Here is a 19,265-nt window from a genome sequence, read left to right on the forward strand (position 1 = left end):
CAGAGAGCAACATTTTATGCTGCTTACATCTGCAGTCCAGATATCATTGTGATGGATTGCTCAAAAATACATGTGATGAGAAGTTTTTTTAAACTAATAAGGATTTTCAGAGAAAATATGAAGGTCTGCTGGCAGACCCTTCTGTCTCATGGGGGAAAGTCCATCACCTAAATCAGCACAAAGATTTTCCTGCCATATTTGGCTTTGCTGTGGCTCCTTCAGCTGCACTGTCCTGAAGCTGCTGGACGCAGGCCACGCTGCAATCTCTGTTCCCTCAATTAAAAACACACTGCCTCCTGCTCCAGGGAGTCCATTTGCCTTGCTCAATCCCTCCTAAATAGGCAACATGGCCTCACAGCTGTCCACTGGAATGAGCAACGTGAAGCTCCTCTTACTGTGGCATCTGACCTCCTCCCTCTCCCCTAGCTGCCCAGCACATCCAGTGCATGTGGCCACATTCAGACCACTCAGATGATGCCACATGTGGCTGACCAGGGACCCAGAGCTGTGCACTGCTGGCTCTGAATTATCCATCCCACTCCTAAATACCTGCAGGAGTAGATGCTTTCAGCTTTTATCTGGTACACTAAATAGCTTGGGTTTGGTCCTAAGTCACCTTGGTTCTATCTATACTAACAAATGACAAATGACCTAGAGCTGTTTTCTTGTACTGTGGCCAGATGGCATTTGGTAGCCTGATCAGTGCTGTTGAATGTGGCAGCAGAACTGGGCATCAGCTCTGTTGCTTTCAATCATTCTCTCTTTTTTTTTTTTTTTTTTTGCAGCTAAAGACTTCATTCGGAATTTGATGGAGAAGGACCCCAATAAAAGATACACGTGTGAGCAAGCAGCACGGCACCCTTGGTAAGCAGTGCTCTGAGAAACCCTCAGGACACAGAGCACCTTTTTACATTCCTACAAGTGGTTTTTCTGTCACATATTGTACTGACCTCTACTACATAACTCTGAGCTTTTATTCTTACAACTCCTGCCTTTGTCCTCCAGATTTTCCTGGAAAACTGTAATGGACTTTAATCTCATGCACCAACCTGTGTAAGGATTAGTAAAATGCTGAATTATGTATGTTGACTGTAGTGCAGCAGTGGGATGTGCCAAAATGACTGAAGTGCTTAAAGTCAAATGATGCCTTTGCATATGGGTGACTTCATCAACATTTCCCAAGGTTTGTGTAGCTGGAACAAGGGTGACTCATGTACTTCTGACCAGCCCTGAGTGACTGAGAGCAGCATCCCACACTACCAGCTGCACCCACACATGGGCTCTGGATCTCTTTTAGGGTAGGGAATATTATATAAGCGAGGTGAGGTATTATTTTTGTTGTTAAAATAGCTGCAACAGAAAAGAGTTAATGGCATGACATTTTCACCCCAGGTGCGCATTACACTCTGTTTTTATACTGTCAGAATTGCCCCAAATGCCACTTCCTTTTGCATTGTCTGTGCTGCAAAAAGGAAATTTGAGACATGAAATTCCACTTTTGTGAGATGAAAAAAAATCCCAAACTGGTTCTAAATGATACTGACCTGAGCCTCAGGAAATTAAACAAGCCAGTATTAGGAATACAGAATAAACAATGAGAATGCAGCTCCCAGCAGGGAGTGAGGTGACCATTTGTACAACTCAGAGACAGATTTTCCAAAGCCTTACGTCCAAGATACACAAAATGTAAGCATCCAGCTTCTGGCCCTGCTACATCTGTGTTGGTGGCTGGAGTGCAACAAAGAAACGTGGCACTTGTAACACAGCTTCTTCTGGGCCCTCTGAAAGGAACAAAATGATAAAAAGTGTTTTCATTCCTTTTTTTGTGTGGTTTTGTTTTTTTCTTTTGCATGTCATGGCCAAGGGCCAATGGAAACTCACAGGCTGCTACATAATTCGTACTATTTTCCACAGAATCCAATTTTCCATTTAAAAACAACCCCCCAAAAAGGTTTTTTTTCCCCATTTCTGTGGCAGGGGGTCTTCTTCTGCCAGGCTGACTTTGCCATCCAGTGGTTCATTTTCAAGACTTCAAGTTCTGACAGAGCACAGCTCAGAGTCAGCCTTTGAAATGTCAGACATGCAAATGGCACTGCAGAAGGGAGGCTGAAAATATTCACCCTATTGGCACTCCACACCCTGAATCCACCTCCCTTTGACACAGGGACAATGTGTGCCAGGGGATTACAGGACAAAAAGGAAAAGCATGGAGGTTTCCAAAGCTGTGGATAGCTTCAGGCCTGCCTGTGTCCTCCCCAGAGTGCTCATGAGCAGCATTCCATGCCTCATTCCCCCTTGCTCTGGAGTGCTCCCTGTAACATGGACACTGCAGTTATGGCCCTCTCTGCAGAGATGGGCAGTGATTTTTTGTTTTTGGAGGCTTTGGATCCTGTAGTGATAAATGCCTTTTTGGATAATCCTGGCTGCTCACCCAGATGTTATTTTGGAGTTAGTGGTAGGATCTCCTTTTGCCAAAGCATTGCTCAAGGAGCATTTTCCACCCAGATTCCTTATGTCAGGAAATAGTGAGGGTTTTGCTATTTCTTTTCTCATTCTAGCCATTACATCTGCGGCAGTGACATCCTTTCCTTCTCCTGGAAGGGAGGGAAGGCTTTTTCAGTGCAGGAGGAAGAGAGTTCTGTGCTTTGTCTCAGTGGTCAGCTGTGTCCTTCTCTCAACCTGGGCATATTTAATTTTCCAGCAGCTCCAGGCCTGAGTTCCTCTCTCTCATGGTTGCATTCAGTGTTGCAGCAGCTGGAGACAGGGGTGCACATGTGCAGCCAGCAGAGAGAGGCCACCACAGCTTTTGGATCCTCCCACAGCCCCTTTTCAGCTGAGCATGGATTTCACATCCCCGATAACTACATCACCTTCCACAGTGCCAAGAGAGCATTTTCTCTGTGAGTTATCACAGGACAGAGGTACCTGAAGCTCTTGGCTTAGTGGGAAAAGATGATCAGAGAAGTCTGAAGTGCTCCCATAAATTACATGTTTTTGCAGAGTGTTTGCACTGCAAGCAGCCCTTGATGGCTGCTCATAAAAGGTATTTTTTTCTTGTCTGCACAATCAACATAACTGGAAAAGCATCTTTGAACCCTAGTGTTCTTATGAAGCAAAATCCTGATTCCACTGAGGCTAATGGGAGTTTTGCCAGACTTCAGTGAGATTTTGGGTTTGTCTCCTTGTTTCAGCAGCAGAACACAGGTCTCCCTGGGTCACTGTTGCTGTGCAAATGGCAGATAATTAATACAAATATATGGTGAGGTGGCTCCATGTAGTAACATTTTCCAGCTTTCCCTTTCTCTTCCTCCTGTGAAGTCTTCCTGTGCAGTATCAGATCATTGAGATTTTCACAAATTAGGAAGAAATCTATCAAATCATGAATAATTAACACATATTTTATAATCTGATTGTGCCAAAAGTCGTTAACTGTGCATGACATGGTTACCTGGCTATGAGATTTTGTTGTTTCAATATGCAGTATTTGTGAAGAACAAACTGATTCTAAAACACACCTTCTATTTTAATCACTGTGTTTTCATTAAATCCTTCCAAACAGGGCTTGCAGGAACTGGATCTTGCAAGATAATACATTTGTGCCTTTAAGGTTAATAATATCTTTGAATTTTGGGAAATTGCTCCAGAATAGACAGCTATTTGCATGACTAAATGTTTGCACAGGATCAGACCCTAAAAAAAGTCAGTACTTCTTCCCAATGGCCCACTTTTCTGCAGTGTATCTGCTCACCACATGCCTGCATTTATGTGATGTCTGGCTATTTATAATCAAATGGCCTTGGTAGGGGGATGGTGTGTTAAACTCAGAGCTGGCAGAAAAGGAGGCTAATAATTGCAGTGAAGTATAACAGCAGAAACAGTACAATATGTGAGACTCGTTGGGATAATGAGTCCACCCCTGTGTGTCCATTTATTCAGATTTCTCCAGTTTAATATACAGGTGACTTATGCTTTCCACTGGAAAAGTTATTTATTTTATAATGTATCTTTCAGTGAGGTTTGCACTGTTTATGGGGTGTTGCAAAGGTGCAATGTTCTGCTTAGCTTTTCCCACTGTGACTTTTCAAAAGGGACATGGAAAATGAAGGTAACAAAAGAATGGGGCGATTTTGCTGCTGCTTGATACATTTTAATGTTTCCCTGGCTCATATTAAAGACAGCAATTAAATTTATTAAATATATTGCCATGTCAGAGCCCACATCCTGTTTAGGGCAGTGCCTCAGTCTGCAGTGATTAGGGGGGAGCAGCAGAAACCTGAGGACCTTATTTTTCCAGCTACAGACTTACAGAAACATAGAATATCCTGAGGTGGAAGGGACCCTCAAGGATTATCAAAATGTGCTCCCCATCAGGTCAGACCCAGTCCTGCAGAGCCAAATTCAGCCTCCAGGCTCGGATCAGAGGGAAAGAAAACAGTGCTCAGAGGGTGAGGACAATGTCCAGCACTTAGGAAGCTAATACAGAAGGGCTGCCATGAATTTATTTACTCCATCATGCATTAACCAAGTGAACTTAAGTGGGATTTAATGCTGTGTGCTGAAGGCACTTACAGCACCAAGGGCAATTTGGGGCATCCAAATTAAAGGGTGATGGATTAATTGCCTCCATGTAGAGACTGTAAATATATAGACTGTAGAGGGGAGAAGGAGCTTGTGGCGCCAGTTGGACCCCAGTGTCTGCAGGTAGGAGGGTGGTCCTGGCCTTTCCCCACTGCCTGTGCAAAGGGAGAGAGGATCCTTGGGATGTGCCAATGTCCAGCCACACCCACCCTGAGGAATCACAAAGCTCTGGCAAGGGCTGAGCCTCTGCAAATTGTGACCATGACTCCAAGTGTTTATTGTGTGCCAGAGAGCACAAGCCAGATAATAATTTCCACCCAGGGAAAGGACATGGTTTACACAGAGCTCCGTTCTCAGACAATATTGTTTGAAGTGTGAAAAGGCCTTCCTGAAGGGAATTGCTGATGTTTACAACATTAAATCAAACTCTTATCGAGTTCATCCCCACACTCTATTTATTTTGGAACATCACTGATACGGTGTGTGTGTATTTATAGACATGCATGGATGTGTGTGTGTGTGTGTACATGTAGAAGAGTTATGATCCCTCAGCACTATCCATCACAGCTAACTCCATGTTTCCTGTCATCATACTCAGGAGTATTTCCAAGCACTTTTTGGCCAGCACAGCATTTGAGTTGGCTGCCTTCAGAAGGAAGGTTCACAAAATAATGGTAGATGAAAGGCTCTGCCTGCCATTGTGGGCAGGGAGGATGAGGGAGACATTTGCTTGCAGCATGCTAATGAAGAACTGTCCAAAAGGAAATTTGCTGGTTTTGTCTGTGTTGGAGGTTCCTCTCAAAGCTTAGAAGTGGTATGGCCAGATAAATTGGTGTGATAAGTTTGAAGTCATCTAGAGAGCTAAAATAAATTAGATACTATGAAATAATATTTGATCATTAGATTAGATTCCTCTCATGTGCAGGATTAGATTTGTTACGGTTATTAATGAGAAATACTCTTTTTAGCTTCAGTGGATGTGTTTGGGATGGGGAGTCATCATTCTTGGTCTCTTGGTATCCATTTCTGTACATTTGAGACAGTTCTATATTTAAAACTGGATGTAAAACCAGCTTCAACATGAAGTTCCCCAAAGCATTGTCAGGATGCAGCTGCTCTCAGGTGCTGCAAAAATGGGAATCTGGAGAGAAAATCCCGGTTTCACTTAGACTAATCAGTCCTTGCTTGGTTCTGGGTGATGCTCAGCAGGATAACAGATGATGCATTATTCTGATTTGTTTAATTTTATTTTTGTGTATGTGTGTGGTAGGTAGAAGCAATGTCTTTTACTGGGCCAAGTAGAACAGTTGGTAAAAAAAAAACTTCAGAGTTGACATAGTTAACTTCAAAGTTAACTGCAAAGCCAGAAACTATTGTTCAGGACTAGATAGGCATCGGTCTGATTAGCTCAAGTTGATTGCAGTTTCTCAGTGAAAATGGAGCTGATTTCTAGAGGCAAAGTATATGTTGTGCTAGAGAGAGGGAGAAAGAAAGAAAAAAAAAGAAAGATACTAAGGAATTTTTGTCCTGAAAGGAAAAATTAGATAGTTTATAGCCTGTGGACTTGGACAGTTAGGGAAATGTGGAAGGGAAATTACAAATGCACTAAACCCGGTGTCTATTAATTACATTCTTTCTCTGCTCAGCAAGGGAACTAAAGTTCATGATTAAATATGTTTGGTGTAGATGTGAGGATGCTCATGATAGCCACCACAGAGTAGATCTGTGTGCCCAAACATATCTCATTTTTCATATCTACCAGCTGAGAGTACAAAACACGTGACTTCTCCCTGCTCACCTCCACCTCTCCATGTCCTGAAACCCCCACATCTGCAGCAAAGCACCAACAGCGAAGGGATGATAACATTGCTCTTGTTTTCCTAGAAGTAAAACTATACTATAAACACTGTAACACCACAAGTATTTCATAAAAGTTGCAAAACCCTCCAATTGCGAAAAGCAGTCTGAAAGCACAGTGCTCATGTTCCAGCATCCCAGGATTAACAGGGTAGCTCTTCAAAGGCGCCTTGGAGAGCAATCCCACTGCCAGCTCTGGCAGCTGAGGCTGCATTCTCAGCCACACCATGCAGCATGCCAGCACGTGTTTGAACAGCTCCTGCTGCACTCAATTAGCCCCAGCAGTGCTGTTATTTTGCCCTGATTAGAAACTATCATCTGCAAGGTGCTAATGTTGCTGAAGAGACCTGAGGTGTGGGATGGCTGCAGTGCTGCAGCATCTGAGGCCTTCACAGGATGTCTCTCCATCCCCTTGTGAAGTAAACAAATATTCTTCTGCCTATCTGGAAAAAACCCAAATACCAAGACTTTTTTTCCTGGAATTACAAGAATTGCATAGTGAACACAGAGTTAGGGGTGGTAGAAGGCAGTTTGTGAACTATTGGAACCAGCAGTTTCTTACTGAAACAACCAGCATTTCAGAAAATGATCCCTAAACTAAAAATAATAATAATAAAAAAATAAACTCTATTGGAGCTACACACCCAATCAAAAGCTTCATATTACAAAAACGTATTTTCAAATCCTTGTGGAAACTGGCAAGAACAATTTTCTGGAAGAGCTTGTAAGGGCATCATGCCCCAGGAGCTTGTTCTATCTGTGTTTCCAAAATGAGATTTGACAGGTGGGCAACAGGATCTGTTCTTATAGAGTTTGTTAACCAACTTGTTTGTAAAGCAAAATGTCCTTTGCAAGTGTAAGTGAATTTTCTGTCTTGGTCTCTTTGATCAGTTACTGAAGGGATGGTTTGGCTTGTAGTTTCTTCTGAGATCTGTAGTGTGACAGCCAGTGCTCCCAGCTGGTGTGTGCTGAGGGCACCTGCCTTCACCAAGGAGGTGTTCTTGGACAGAGCTGAGTGCCCATCACATTTTGGAGTGGCTTTGGCTAATCATGCACTTTGCATTCCCACCAGGAAACTCTGCTAGGGCCTGTCTGGGAGTGTGGACTGCTTGGGATCCATCAGGGTCTGTGCTGAGCCTGGCAATATTCACTGTGCAGGACAGAGGATGGAACAGTGAACATGATGCTTAACCCCCAGACAGTGCCTCACAAAGATTTTGGTCATCTGGCCCCAGTGGGAAATCCAGGAAGTCCAACTCGCCTTGCTGTCAATGGGAAAGGTGATCAGAAGGAATCATCTTCAAAAAAAGATCTGAAGATCATCCAGTTTTCAGCCAAACACCTCCCTTTCTCTATCAACAGCACAGCACCCAAGAGAGGAAGTCAGGTGCCATTTGGGAGCTGTGTTTTGCCCAGTCCTTCTGTCTGCTTGAGGCAGAGGTTCCATGGCAGTGAGACAGGGCCCTTCCCAGCTGGGTGAGCCCTGCTCCCTCCTGCCCACAATCCTGCTGGCTCCAGCACTCTTGAATAACCCAACAGAGATGAGCTCAGTTACTACAGGGTGGGATTGGTGGGTCTCCACTCTTGGGACATGATGGTTTAGTCCTTCCTCCCAAGGGTAAATCATTCCTCCCATCTCTCTGGTGAACATCCTGGGAGATTGTAGTCAGCTGGAAGGAGGGCAGCAATTTGGAGAAGGCTGTGCCAAAGTGTGCCAAGGACATGAAGGCAGAAAAAGCAGCACGTCCTTAGAAGAACATGCTTGGAATGATCTGGGCAAAGGGAAAGGGGTGTCTCCAACACACAGGACACATAAATGGAAGCAGCAGGCTGGGGTATGTAAGCAGAGTTTTTATTTTAAAAGCACAAAGCAATGCTGCCATTCTGCTGCCTTAGTTGGAAAACAGAGAAAGTTTGGGTGCTGCCTTTGAAGGAAGATGTGGACTAGTTGGAGAAAGTCCAGAGGAGCTCACTAGATCAGAGGATTAGAAAACATGAGTTATGAAGAAACAGGGAAAGAATCAGTTTGTTTAGTCTAGAGAAGAGAAGACTGAGAGAAGTCATGATAACAGGCTTCAAATATGTGAAAGGATGCTTCAAAGACAAAGGGAATAAACTATTTTCCGTGTCTTCTAGGAGGTAGTGAGGCACTGGAATAGGATGCCTGAGGAGTCTCCATCTTTCCAAGATCTTTAGGGACTGGTTTGTCAAATATTTGTCAAAATTATTTTGACAGAGCTGGGGTGGACAGAAGGACTAGATGACTGTGGAGTCCCCCAGACCTGATTATCCTGCTGGAGCTCCTTAGACTGAGAGACTCTGGTCCTGGTGGATTATTAAATTTCTTATCATTTTTTATTGCTAATTCACATTGTTTTTCTACACTGTGGCTAAAAAAATTAATTTCTGAAAGTATCACATACAACATACAAGGCAATATGTGCCTCCTTGCATCACCTACATTAGATGGCAGTAATTACCACAGCACATGGCCCAACATCAGTTCACTGCAGTGCCTGCTCTTCCAACAGATATCATGCCTTGAGGAGTTAAATGAATCAATAAAATCCCCTTGAAATAACAGAGTTTAGTGAAGATTTGAATGTATCTTAATCTGTTAAAGAAACTATGCAAGATCAATCAATTATTTTAGGTTAAGTATTGCTCAGCTTAAGCTCTTTGTGCAGCCTGTGATGCTTCAATGAGTGTCCATGACTCTGCTTTGCTGTAAATCTACATTAATCATGATGAATGACTACTTACATTGCAGGGTGGCAGGAAAATCTCCAGTGCAAACAGAAATCAGACAGGTTGGAGTGGCTCTGGAAGCTTCTGCATAGCTGAGGCTAAAAGTAGTCTCAGCCTGTTGATGTTAAATCTTTGGATGTAAAGGGGAAAAAAAAAGGTAGAATGTTTTCATCTGGGGCTGTAATGGTGATAGAAAGCAGCCATGCACCAACAAAATCAGCCCATACCTCTTTGTAGCTGCCAGACTTACAAATCTTATCTACACTGGCTTTTATTGCCCCAGATTTTCCACTGCAGCTGCCAGCAGAGACAGCCATGGGAAGTTTGAGCCCATCTGTGAATGAAATCATTGTCACTGCAGGTGCAGTCACACCTGCGAGCAGGTGTGGGGAAAAAGTAAGAGTGTTCAAGGGGAAGGAAAGATCTCTTAAAGTGTGCCTGCTCTGTCCATTTCAGGATTGCTGGAGATACAGCACTCAGCAAAAACATCCACGAGTCGGTCAGCGCTCAGATCCGGAAGAACTTTGCAAAAAGCAAATGGAGAGTAAGTGCCCTGTCCTGAGGGGTGACACTGACACTGACACACAGCTCTGCCATACAGCCATCCCTGCAGCAGGGTAGTGCTTTTGTGGCCCAAAATTGTGGTCAAAATGGTTGGTCCAGGCTTAGGTTACATCGCCCTGCAGGGCCTCTCATACAGCATGGTGTTTGCCAAGTACCAAATATAAAGAGTGTGAGAAATGGGGCTGGGGTTGCTCATAGCTAAAGCACCTGTGGTTTTTGGTGGACTGGGGTCAGCACCACGCAGGGACACAAAGAAATGTGTGTTGGGGCCAGGATGGGTTTGTCAAATATGACTTTCTTGTATCTCAGAATCTCTGCTTGTCAGAGTGACTCTGAGATACGTACAAGCCTCTTTTTCCCAGCCTGGCAGTCAAAGAAGGAGTCAGGATTTTTCTGTTCTCGTTCTCAAGGTTGTTTATTATTTCTTATCTATAACATTTTTTCTCTGACTCACTGAGGTCTGTCTGGCAGGTCAGGTTGAGGCACACTGCCCACCTCAGAGGTGGTGTTATCTTTTTATACTCAAAACTACGGGTACATTATTTACCATAACTTCCGAACACCTGTCACCTATGTTAGACAGTGAGCTTCTACTCTAAACCAATCTAAAAGTGCCAATATCACCCAGAAGATGGAGGCCAAGAAGAAGAAGGAGAAAGACTGGACATGCCCAGATTCCTCCATCTTGTGACCCTGAGCCCCATTCTAAAAACCCCAAAAATCTATTTTTCACCCTGTGATAAACTATTATTCTACTTAAATTCTCTTGACTTGTAATTCTTCATGTAAAGGTTGGTAATTATTTTTCCATGGGTCAAGATCAAAGGCTCAGGGGTCTTGGGCTCTGTGCCAAGGTCTCTGAGCCCCCCCAGGCAGGGGCTCGAGCCCTCCAGGGCAGCCAGAGGAATTTCCTGGGTTCCAACACTTGTAGGCTGCTGCATCCCAGCTGAGCCCTAGGACAACAAAGTTTTGATAATGCACTTCCTACTTTAAAATCTGTGAAAAATTTGAAAGACAACAGGCTTATTCCCATCCTGGCACTCTGAGCAGCCAGGAGAGGATCACAAGCAACCCTTCTGCCTTCAATTTTTTTTTTATTCTCCATTTCTTTCTTGCCGTGTTTCCTGCAGCAAGCGTTCAACGCCACGGCGGTGGTGCGGCACATGCGGCGGCTGCACCTGGGCAGCAGCCTGGACAGCGCCAGCGCCAGCGTGTCCAGCACCCTCAGCCTGGCCACGCCGCTCCCCGACACGGCCACACGCAAAGATTGTGAGTAGCCAGCATCCTGGGAGAGCCCAGAAAATCCACGGGATCCCCGTTTTCCCCCCGACCCCCCAGGCTGCAGTCCTCGCTGCCCATAGGTTTGGCTTTGTGCAAGCGGGTGGTTAAAATGAGGGTTTGAAATGGGCTGTCATTTTTGGCTGGCGAGAAAAATTGTGTTGCAATTTCTAAAAAAAAAAAAAAAAAAAAGATGTTTTAGCTCGGTGATTTTTGGGAGAAAATCACAGTTTCTTGTGGAGAAAAAGGGCTTCTGCTTGGGAAAATGACCCAGAGCCTCACAGCAATGAAGCTTTGTATTTGGTTGAAATTTGAAAAAGTTTACTCAAACTGTTTAAGTTTGAGTTTACAGTATTATGATAGGGCATTTTTCTTTAAAAATTGCCTTACTGTCCATTTCCGTGGAGAAGACTGAGCCTGCCACTCAAACCCAGCTTCTCTCCTAAGAATCTGGGTCCAAGTTAAGCTCCTGCACGAAGAGCTTTGAGCAGGATTCAGACTCTGCACCACTGTGGGACTTGGCTCTCTGCCACATTTGTTTTGTGCTGTAATTGATATTTGCAAACTGCCCACTGGACTCAGATATTTGGGATATATATTTTTTCTAAATGCCAGGGAAAGGGACGTGGCAGCAAAGGGATTATTTGGAAGACAGAAATGCAACCTTTGCAATGAAGCCTGTTTCTTCTCTGGCTTCTGAGCATTTCTTTTTTTCTCTCCTGTCCATCTGTAGATATTTTACATCATGAAATGGAGGAATGTGGACTTTACAGTTGTGGGGAGTTACTTTAAAGTGCAACACTAAAAAGGAATGCTTTGCTGTGGACTGAAGTAGTCATTTCTAGACTGTGCCTTGCACTATCCTGTTGCTCAGGATGGATTTTGGATAATGCTGCTCTCTGCTTCTGCCACCCCTGCTTGCCACCCCCTGCTCCTTGGTGAGGACATTCCACCAGCCACAGTCCTGGTGGCTCTGTGTGGAAGCTGTTTCCTCTTGCTGCCATGGGCAGTTGTGGGTGGTTTCCCCCACAGCTGGTGGGAGGTTCTGCCTTCTGGGTACCCTGTGAGATAATTTTTCAGCCTGTGCTGTGGCTGAGCCAGGGGAGAGCCCCCTTCCCTCTGGATACTGGGCCTGGTGGGGATTCATACCTTGTGATGCCCAGCACCAAATCCTACAGCTGCTGCCAAAAAACCATCACTGTGCTCCTGGCACATACCTGGCACCTGCAAAGGAGTGATGCTGACCATCCTCAAAACACTTCTAACCATGCACTGGCCATGCAGCCGTGTAGAAAACCCCCTGTGTGGGAGAAACATCCCCTGGTTTTGGTTCCTGTTGCAGTTTGGCAAGGCTGGACCCCAGTCAGGTCTACATCATCTGATGAATGCTTTGCTGCTAAACTGGTGGGTGATAGTGCAGTTAAACTGGTGGGTGATTAATCTCCATCCATCCATTTGATTAATCTCAAATGGTGTTAATTAATGGCAATCAGTAGTCTGAAAAGTGTTAAAACATGTGTGAACAGAAAGGATGGGAAGACAAAGAAATCTGTTTAATGACTACAGAATCCTGTGCAGAATCCAACCGTATTTTGCAGTGGTGAAGCCAACCAGGACATGAAGGATTAAACCAGATGTGTTAAGATAGGATGAGTTTTTACATGCCAGAAAAATACTGGAAGATTTCCAAGCATCCCAGTTAAAGTCCAGCTTGGCAGACAATGCAGAAGAGCTTTTCTTCTCCAAAGAAATAATCTTAAGAGTTAGGAGATGCTGGAGCCCCAGAGAACCAATGAGGAGAGCCAGCAGCAAATACAAGGAATTAAGAGGGATCTGACATATCAAATACTTTCCACCCAGTACCTCCTGATAGGAAAAAGGAAATCTCTGAGGTCTCTCTCCTAGCTCTTTATTTCTCAGCAGTTTTCTCTGGGTACAGACTCCTTGCACAAGAAACATCCCATGCAGCAAGTTACATGATCCAGCTGTGCCACCATTACACAATAGAATGCTGCCTGGTGCTATTAATAGACACTTTTTGAACTCTCCAAATAGCTTCAAATGCAGCAGTTTCACATCACTGAAGACAATTAAGTACAGCCTTTGCCTGACAGTAGATTATGTCAGGCTGCATCCAAACCCTCCGTAGCAGGGCACAGCAGAGATCAGGCATTAGGCTGGATTGTGCTACCTGTCAGGAAACAGGAAAGGATTCCTAAGGGAATCAGCCAGGATTTCTCAAGCATATTGGCCTGATTCTCAGTCCATGGCTGGTTTATTCAATTTAGTCTTAACTGGACTGCCTAGATTATCTATAGGTCCTAGAGCTCTGTATTTTTAAAGTACTAGATAAATTGCAGTGTGATGCCAAGTGGTGAAATGTCAATGGGAAATGGAATGTGGCCAAGTATAGGTACAGCATAATCCTCCTTGAGATTGAAATGCCACATTGAAGCATGGAAAAGTAGTTAAAAGCCCCAACAAGTATCGAAAAGGTCTTGAAGGGTCAAAAGGCCAAACTTTGGTCTGAGAATATATTAATTTAGGTTTCATCAATCCTTTATTCGCCAGTCTGGAAAAATGAACTGTATTTCTAACCACTCTGAACCTGCATCTTATCAGAGCAAGGCGACCGTGCCAGATCCCCACCTAACAGCTTTTGTTGCACCAGAATCCTGGTACTCAAGAGATGCTCAACCTCAATCAACCTACATCTCAGCTGGAAGCCCTGGAGACATGCCAGCAAAGCCTGGAGCAATGTGAGCTGTCGCTAGAGTGATGTCCAAGTCACACAAATTTACATTCCCTCTAGATTTACTGGAACTCAGCAATGAATTTGACCCACTGTACTTCTTTATCAGCAGCTTCCCAGGAAGCCCAGGGAACTGTGTTTAGCCCAGGTGCACAGCTCTGTTCATTTAGCTAGATGGCCTTGGTGTGACATTTAATCATCTTTAACATGCCCAAGAGGAAATTATTCTGAACAAGTACAATGCTGGAGGGATTTTTGAACCCTACAACTCTTTGTCTTCAGCCCTGGAACTGTAACATTGGTGTGGCTGAACTGAAACTGGGCCTTGAGTCCCTGAGATGGTGTGCACTGCTGCTGGTGGCAGTAGGTGAATGACCAATGGGCAGAAGATGCCCTGTGGAGGTACCCAGCCAACCCACCACGGCAGGAAGAGCAGCAGCCCCCTCTCCAGCTGCAATCCTCTCCAGCAGCCCCTTCTCCAGCTGCAATCCTCTCTGCTCCACAGCACGCTACGAAACAAACTCAGCTTCTTCGCCCAAGCTCCCACCTCCAAAAAATAACATTTCTAACTGTCTTTCTGGCTTTCCTTTTAGGTATGTCTCCATCCACTCTCTGTAGTTTTGTTTCATCTGCTTCTTCAGGCGTTTCTGCGGTGGGAGGGGACCGGAGACCCAGAGCCACCACAGTGACCACGGTGCACACCGGCAGCAAGTGAGCACGGGGGGCTGGCAGTGGCCTTGGCACCACCTGCCCTGCTCGGCCAAGGACTAGAAGAAAGAAGATTTTTTTATGGCCATATTTTATACTGCAATTCTGAAATGTTTCATTTATCACAAACTGCAACGACTCCAGTATGTGAGTCTAGCAATGTTCTAACTAATGAACACTCATTCTTTCCCCCAGTGATTTACTCTTTTCTCAGTGTAGGTAACAGTATATGTTGTATTTTTTTTCCATTAACTACAAACATCTCAACTGGATTATTTAAATAGAAATACTTTCCTGAGCATATTTTTTTCTTTTAAAAATTACTTCAAGTAATGTCCCTCTTCCAGTTTGCTGGGGGATAGGCTATTTCTGTAGGTAGGAATTGGCATTAACTTTGCAACATGGGAGGATTTCAATGGCATGCCATTTCTTGCTCCTCAAATAGGACTGCAAGTCTGTCTGGCTTTAGCAGAGCTGTTACTGCTCAGATTAAGAAACTGCTGCTTTCCCCCACATCCTCCTCATTGAAAGCCATGGGGAGAATTAAATTGCCACCAGCTGGGAGTCAGCTCATCCTTGGCCTCATTCCTGCATGCTGGGGATCAGAGGAGAGGCAGGTACAGGGAGTCAGGCAGGAGCTGACCAGAGCTGTGCAAGGGAAATGACAGAGCATGGCCTCATCCTGCAGCTCCCATCTCCTTCCAGTCACTGTGTGCTGTGAGCAGAGGGGAAGAAAAGGAAGATACAGGGGTGGGAATCATCATCCCCTGCCACTGATTTGCTCAAGAAAGATATTTAATTCACCAGCCTCCCCACAGAGTGCCCTCTGGCATGGGGTGCATCCAGCCCAAGATGGGCTGGATCTCATGAGAGAGATTCCCAGCACCCACAGCTCCTTGGGGCTTTGCCTGGCATTGCTGATGCTCAGCACCTCCCCGAGTAGCCAAAAGTGAGGAGGGGAGAGGAGGGGTGCTTGAAGCCCTCTGCAAAGCACTGGCAGGTTCTTAGGTGCAAAGTGCAGGATCTGGTGTAGGATCTGATCATGATCAGGATGAGGATTGACACAGAGTGCTGAGCTGGGGAAGCAGGACCTCACTGAAAGGCACAGGCACAGCTGGCAGCAGTGGGGCCACTGGCTCTCCCTCCTCCCCAGAAGCTCATACACCAAAGCAAGCCCAATTTACCTATTTTTTAATTACTGAATGCATCCAGTTCCCAGGCTCTTTGTGCTGGTGCATCTTTCAGGAACAGCCTCCACAATGCTGCTGTGCATTAAAGGAGCTTGAAACAGAGAGGGGAGCAAATTTGCCCAGTTGCTAAAAGGCCCCTCCAGGCTTACCTCAATGAAATTCCCATCTGATTTTGCTTTGAGGAGGTGAGAGGGGAGCCAGAGGCAGAGGCAGATGCCCTTCACTGGGCACTCTGAGCCCCTCACATCCCAGACAGGTCCATCCCTGCCAGAGGCACAATTCCCTGCAGCATGCTTTGTTGCCACACTTGCCTCCCTTATCCTGCACAAGAAATTGTGAAAGCCAGTCACAGACAGAGCTGAATGTATCAGGCAATAGTGCTTGTGCTGGGAAAAGCCATAAGATAGGTATTTTTCATTGAGACTTCTATATCCTGCTCCAGCTTTGGTTGACTTCACACAGCACAGCTGGGATTTCATCCATTTACTAAAAAAACCTTGGGGGAAAAAATGCTGGAAAATAGGTGGCAGTGACTCTGTTTGAAATAGCCACTCCTTTGGTGGCACTTGGAGCTGTTGCACCAAGTTTCTCTAGTTTCCTCTGTGGTAAGCTGCTCCCTGTTTTCAGAGGGCTGTGGCACACCTGAGTGAGCTCTGGATGCGCCCTGTGCACCCCAGTGTGCTGAACCTGGCATGGGTGCTCACACAGGGAAGGCTGCAACTTCAATTTCTCATTTTAGGAAAGAGAGCAGATACTGAACTGTTGGGGGTTTACAGCAAGACTCCATATAATTTCCACAGTGAGGACTCCTGACCAGGATTTGGGCAGACTGAAGGTCAGGGGGTCTCCTTGCTGCAAGTCACACTCCTGTCCCCATACCCTGGCCATTGCCACCAGGCACTTTTTATTGGCATTTACATCTGAGCTCTTTATGTCTTGCTGCAAAAGCATGAAAACACAAGTAGAACACAGTTTAAACTCAGTCTAAGACCACTTTATTTTACCAGCCTGAGTAAGGAAGTTTTAGTTTTGAGAGACTCCAACCCCAAGAAATTCAAGGTATTTTGAATCCCCATGACTTCATAAGCATGGCTGCCCTATTCTGCTCCAGTTGCAGGCTGTAAATAGACAGTCTCCCAGTCTGGCATCAGTGGAGTTCCCCACATTGACACACCTGCAACCAAAAGCAGGATTGAGTTAGGGAATAGTTTTGTCTCTGCAGAGCAGTTTTAAAGGTTAGGGCTCAAATGTTCCCTCTGCACCTCCTCTTCTGAAACCTGAGGTCTGGTTTGAACTTGACCTCAGGAGTTGCTGTGGCCACTGATCAAAATACAGCATCCAAATGAACCGTACAGAAAAAAGAAAAGCAAGTGGATTTCCATCTCCAAAACAAAGAGCAGTGACAGGAGAGAAGGCAGACATGCTGTCCTGCAAATGGGGGGGTTCCCATGCACTGGCTGCCCCTCCTTGCTGGGTGCTTTCTGTGTTTGTTTTTTTTTGTTGGGAGGGCTATTCTTTCCTTCCATTGTTGGAATTAGTGTGATTTGGTTTTGTTTCTGCAAGTAATAATCTGCCTTGGTTGTGTAATTTGTCATCATTCTCTTTGGCTCGCTATCAACTGCTGGGATCATAAGATAAGAAACAGAAGCACTTATGAGCAAAATTGTTTCTTTCTGCTACAGTTTTGGTGGTGGGGAGCTCTTCTTTGGTGTGAGTGAAACACAGCTGGAGACCTGACCCAGGTTCACCAAATGCTTAGAGATCTCTCCTGAAGCATCACGTGGTTAAAACCTCCCAGTTTAAATCTGGGTAGATCTGTTAACAGGGGGGACTGGGCAGCACCCAGGCCACATTTATAGGGGAGGGCTGGAGACATTTGCCCCTTGGCAGCACAGCCTGTTAGGGCAAACACTCCAGCCTTGCTTACCAGGGATGCTCCAGTGCTTTTGCATGTCCTTCCCCTGCCCCAGCCTGCTTCTGCTCAGCCACTCTCACAGGAGAATGCAAAGGTAGAGAAAATAATGTGGGCATGGGGGAAAGGCTGAATAGCCCCACAGTAGAAGCTTCAAAACAAATCCCCAGCTGGCCTTGCTGTGAAGGACAAGGTGGAAAAATCACTCTGGGCTCTTTTCCAATGAACTGTCCTGCTAAACAATCTGTGATTTGCTGCTTGCATGAGGACTTCAGCCTGGACTCTGTTTGTTACCCTTTTCTGCTTTACTTTACTGGTACCGATGGGTTTTTCCTTTGTAACTTGTTTTCCTCAGCTCCTTCCCCTTCTTTTTCTTTGCTTGCAGCTTTGATTGTTGATTTTTACCTCCAGAGTCACAGAGGCCATCTCTGATGCCAACAGCAGTGCTCTTGCTGGGAAAACAAAACAAACAAACAAAAAAATCCAGAAAAGCTCCAGCTGGCCCCTTAGCCTGCAGAAGAAGTTGTGAGGACAGGCTGCCCGTGAACTCTGCGAGCTGAAAGTCAGTATTGCAGTGGCAAGGGCTTCTGCTGATGATTTTGCATGTGACTTCATTCCCAGTGCATCCTAACTCTCTGCTGGATCACCCCTTCTGCAGCACAAAATGGATATTGGCCCTGCGACACGGCTGGTGGGGAAGTAGGAGTGTGGGGAAAACCTGGCAGTGTTGCTTTCCTGAGACTGTGTCACTCTGTGCCACTCTGCTGCTGCTGCTCTCTCCTCTGTCCTGGTTGCTGTTGTACAGGTGCCATTAGAGTAGTGGGTAAAAAAAAAAATTAAAAAAAAAAAACCTAGGATTTTACCTATATTTTACCTATGCCCTGTGTGTGTGTTATGGTTGTGGTGCTGAAATAAAACCAAGAAATTTGGTTCATTCCTGACACGAATCAAACCACAAAAAGGGGTGTGATCCCACTGGTAGACATCTCCATGTAGTTCTGCTGTAGGCAATGAATAGGGGTTTCTGCTGTGCATGTGTCCTGCATACCTCCATGGCTATTGACAGTATTTTTTTTTTATTACCAGTTATTTTGGGTCCCTGCCTGGTTCTGATGAAATTCAGGTCTTGTCCTAAGTTTTTTTCTGTCCCAGGGCCAGCATAACCTCTGATCTCAGGCTTTTCTCCCCAAACCCTCTGCAAACCAGAACATGGGCCTCCAGGGTGCCCATGAAATGCAGTTGCAGCTGGCCCCAAGGTTGTCCCCTTCCTATTTTTAGGGAAGCAAACCTGCAGAGAAAGCCAGATAGCTTTCAGCCATTGGCAAGCAGAGAGGATATTGCCCTTTGATGTGAACTTGGCATTAACAAGATCAGCTCTAGGGAAACCTGTGCTATTACTTCCTCCTGTGATAACAGCTCCAGCCCTGAGCGGCACTGAATGAGCACCAGATAAAAACACCAGATTGACTTTGCCAGCAAGATCATGCAGGCTATGGCCTGTTCCTTCTGCTCTTTCCAAAGAATCAGGGGATTCATCTACTGGCAAAATAAGTTTCTAGGCTGAGCCCCAAGGTACAGAAGTAGCTTCCATTCAGCATATGGAAATTCTCATTTGATGCAATTATTCCTGTTCTTGCAGCCATGAATATTTACCTGTCTGAATTGGGGGTGAATGCAT

The 19,265-nt window shown here is 45.3% G+C and overlaps 1 protein-coding gene across 2 annotated transcripts in view; it reads left to right on the forward strand.

Moving 5' to 3' along the window:
- The window catches only part of CAMK1D (calcium/calmodulin dependent protein kinase ID), a 124,920-nt gene extending 106,483 nt beyond the window's left edge, over positions 1-18,437 (forward strand). Inside the window, exons 7-10 of one of the 2 annotated variants that reach the window (XM_031061309.1) lie at positions 786-864; positions 9,640-9,727; positions 10,878-11,016; positions 17,973-18,437. In XM_031061309.1, the coding sequence (XP_030917169.1) occupies positions 786-864; positions 9,640-9,727; positions 10,878-11,016; positions 17,973-18,019 (353 nt within the window). In that variant the 3' untranslated portion in view covers positions 18,020-18,437. The remainder of the gene's footprint in view (positions 1-785; positions 865-9,639; positions 9,728-10,877; positions 11,017-17,972) is intronic. The other variant, XM_031061311.1, reaches the window with a different exon arrangement.
- The last annotated feature ends 828 nt before the right edge of the window (positions 18,438-19,265 follow it).

The sequence above is a fragment of the Geospiza fortis genome, unplaced genomic scaffold, assembly GCF_000277835.1.
Source record: "Geospiza fortis unplaced genomic scaffold, GeoFor_1.0 scaffold428, whole genome shotgun sequence".
NCBI lineage: Eukaryota > Metazoa > Chordata > Aves > Passeriformes > Thraupidae > Geospiza > Geospiza fortis.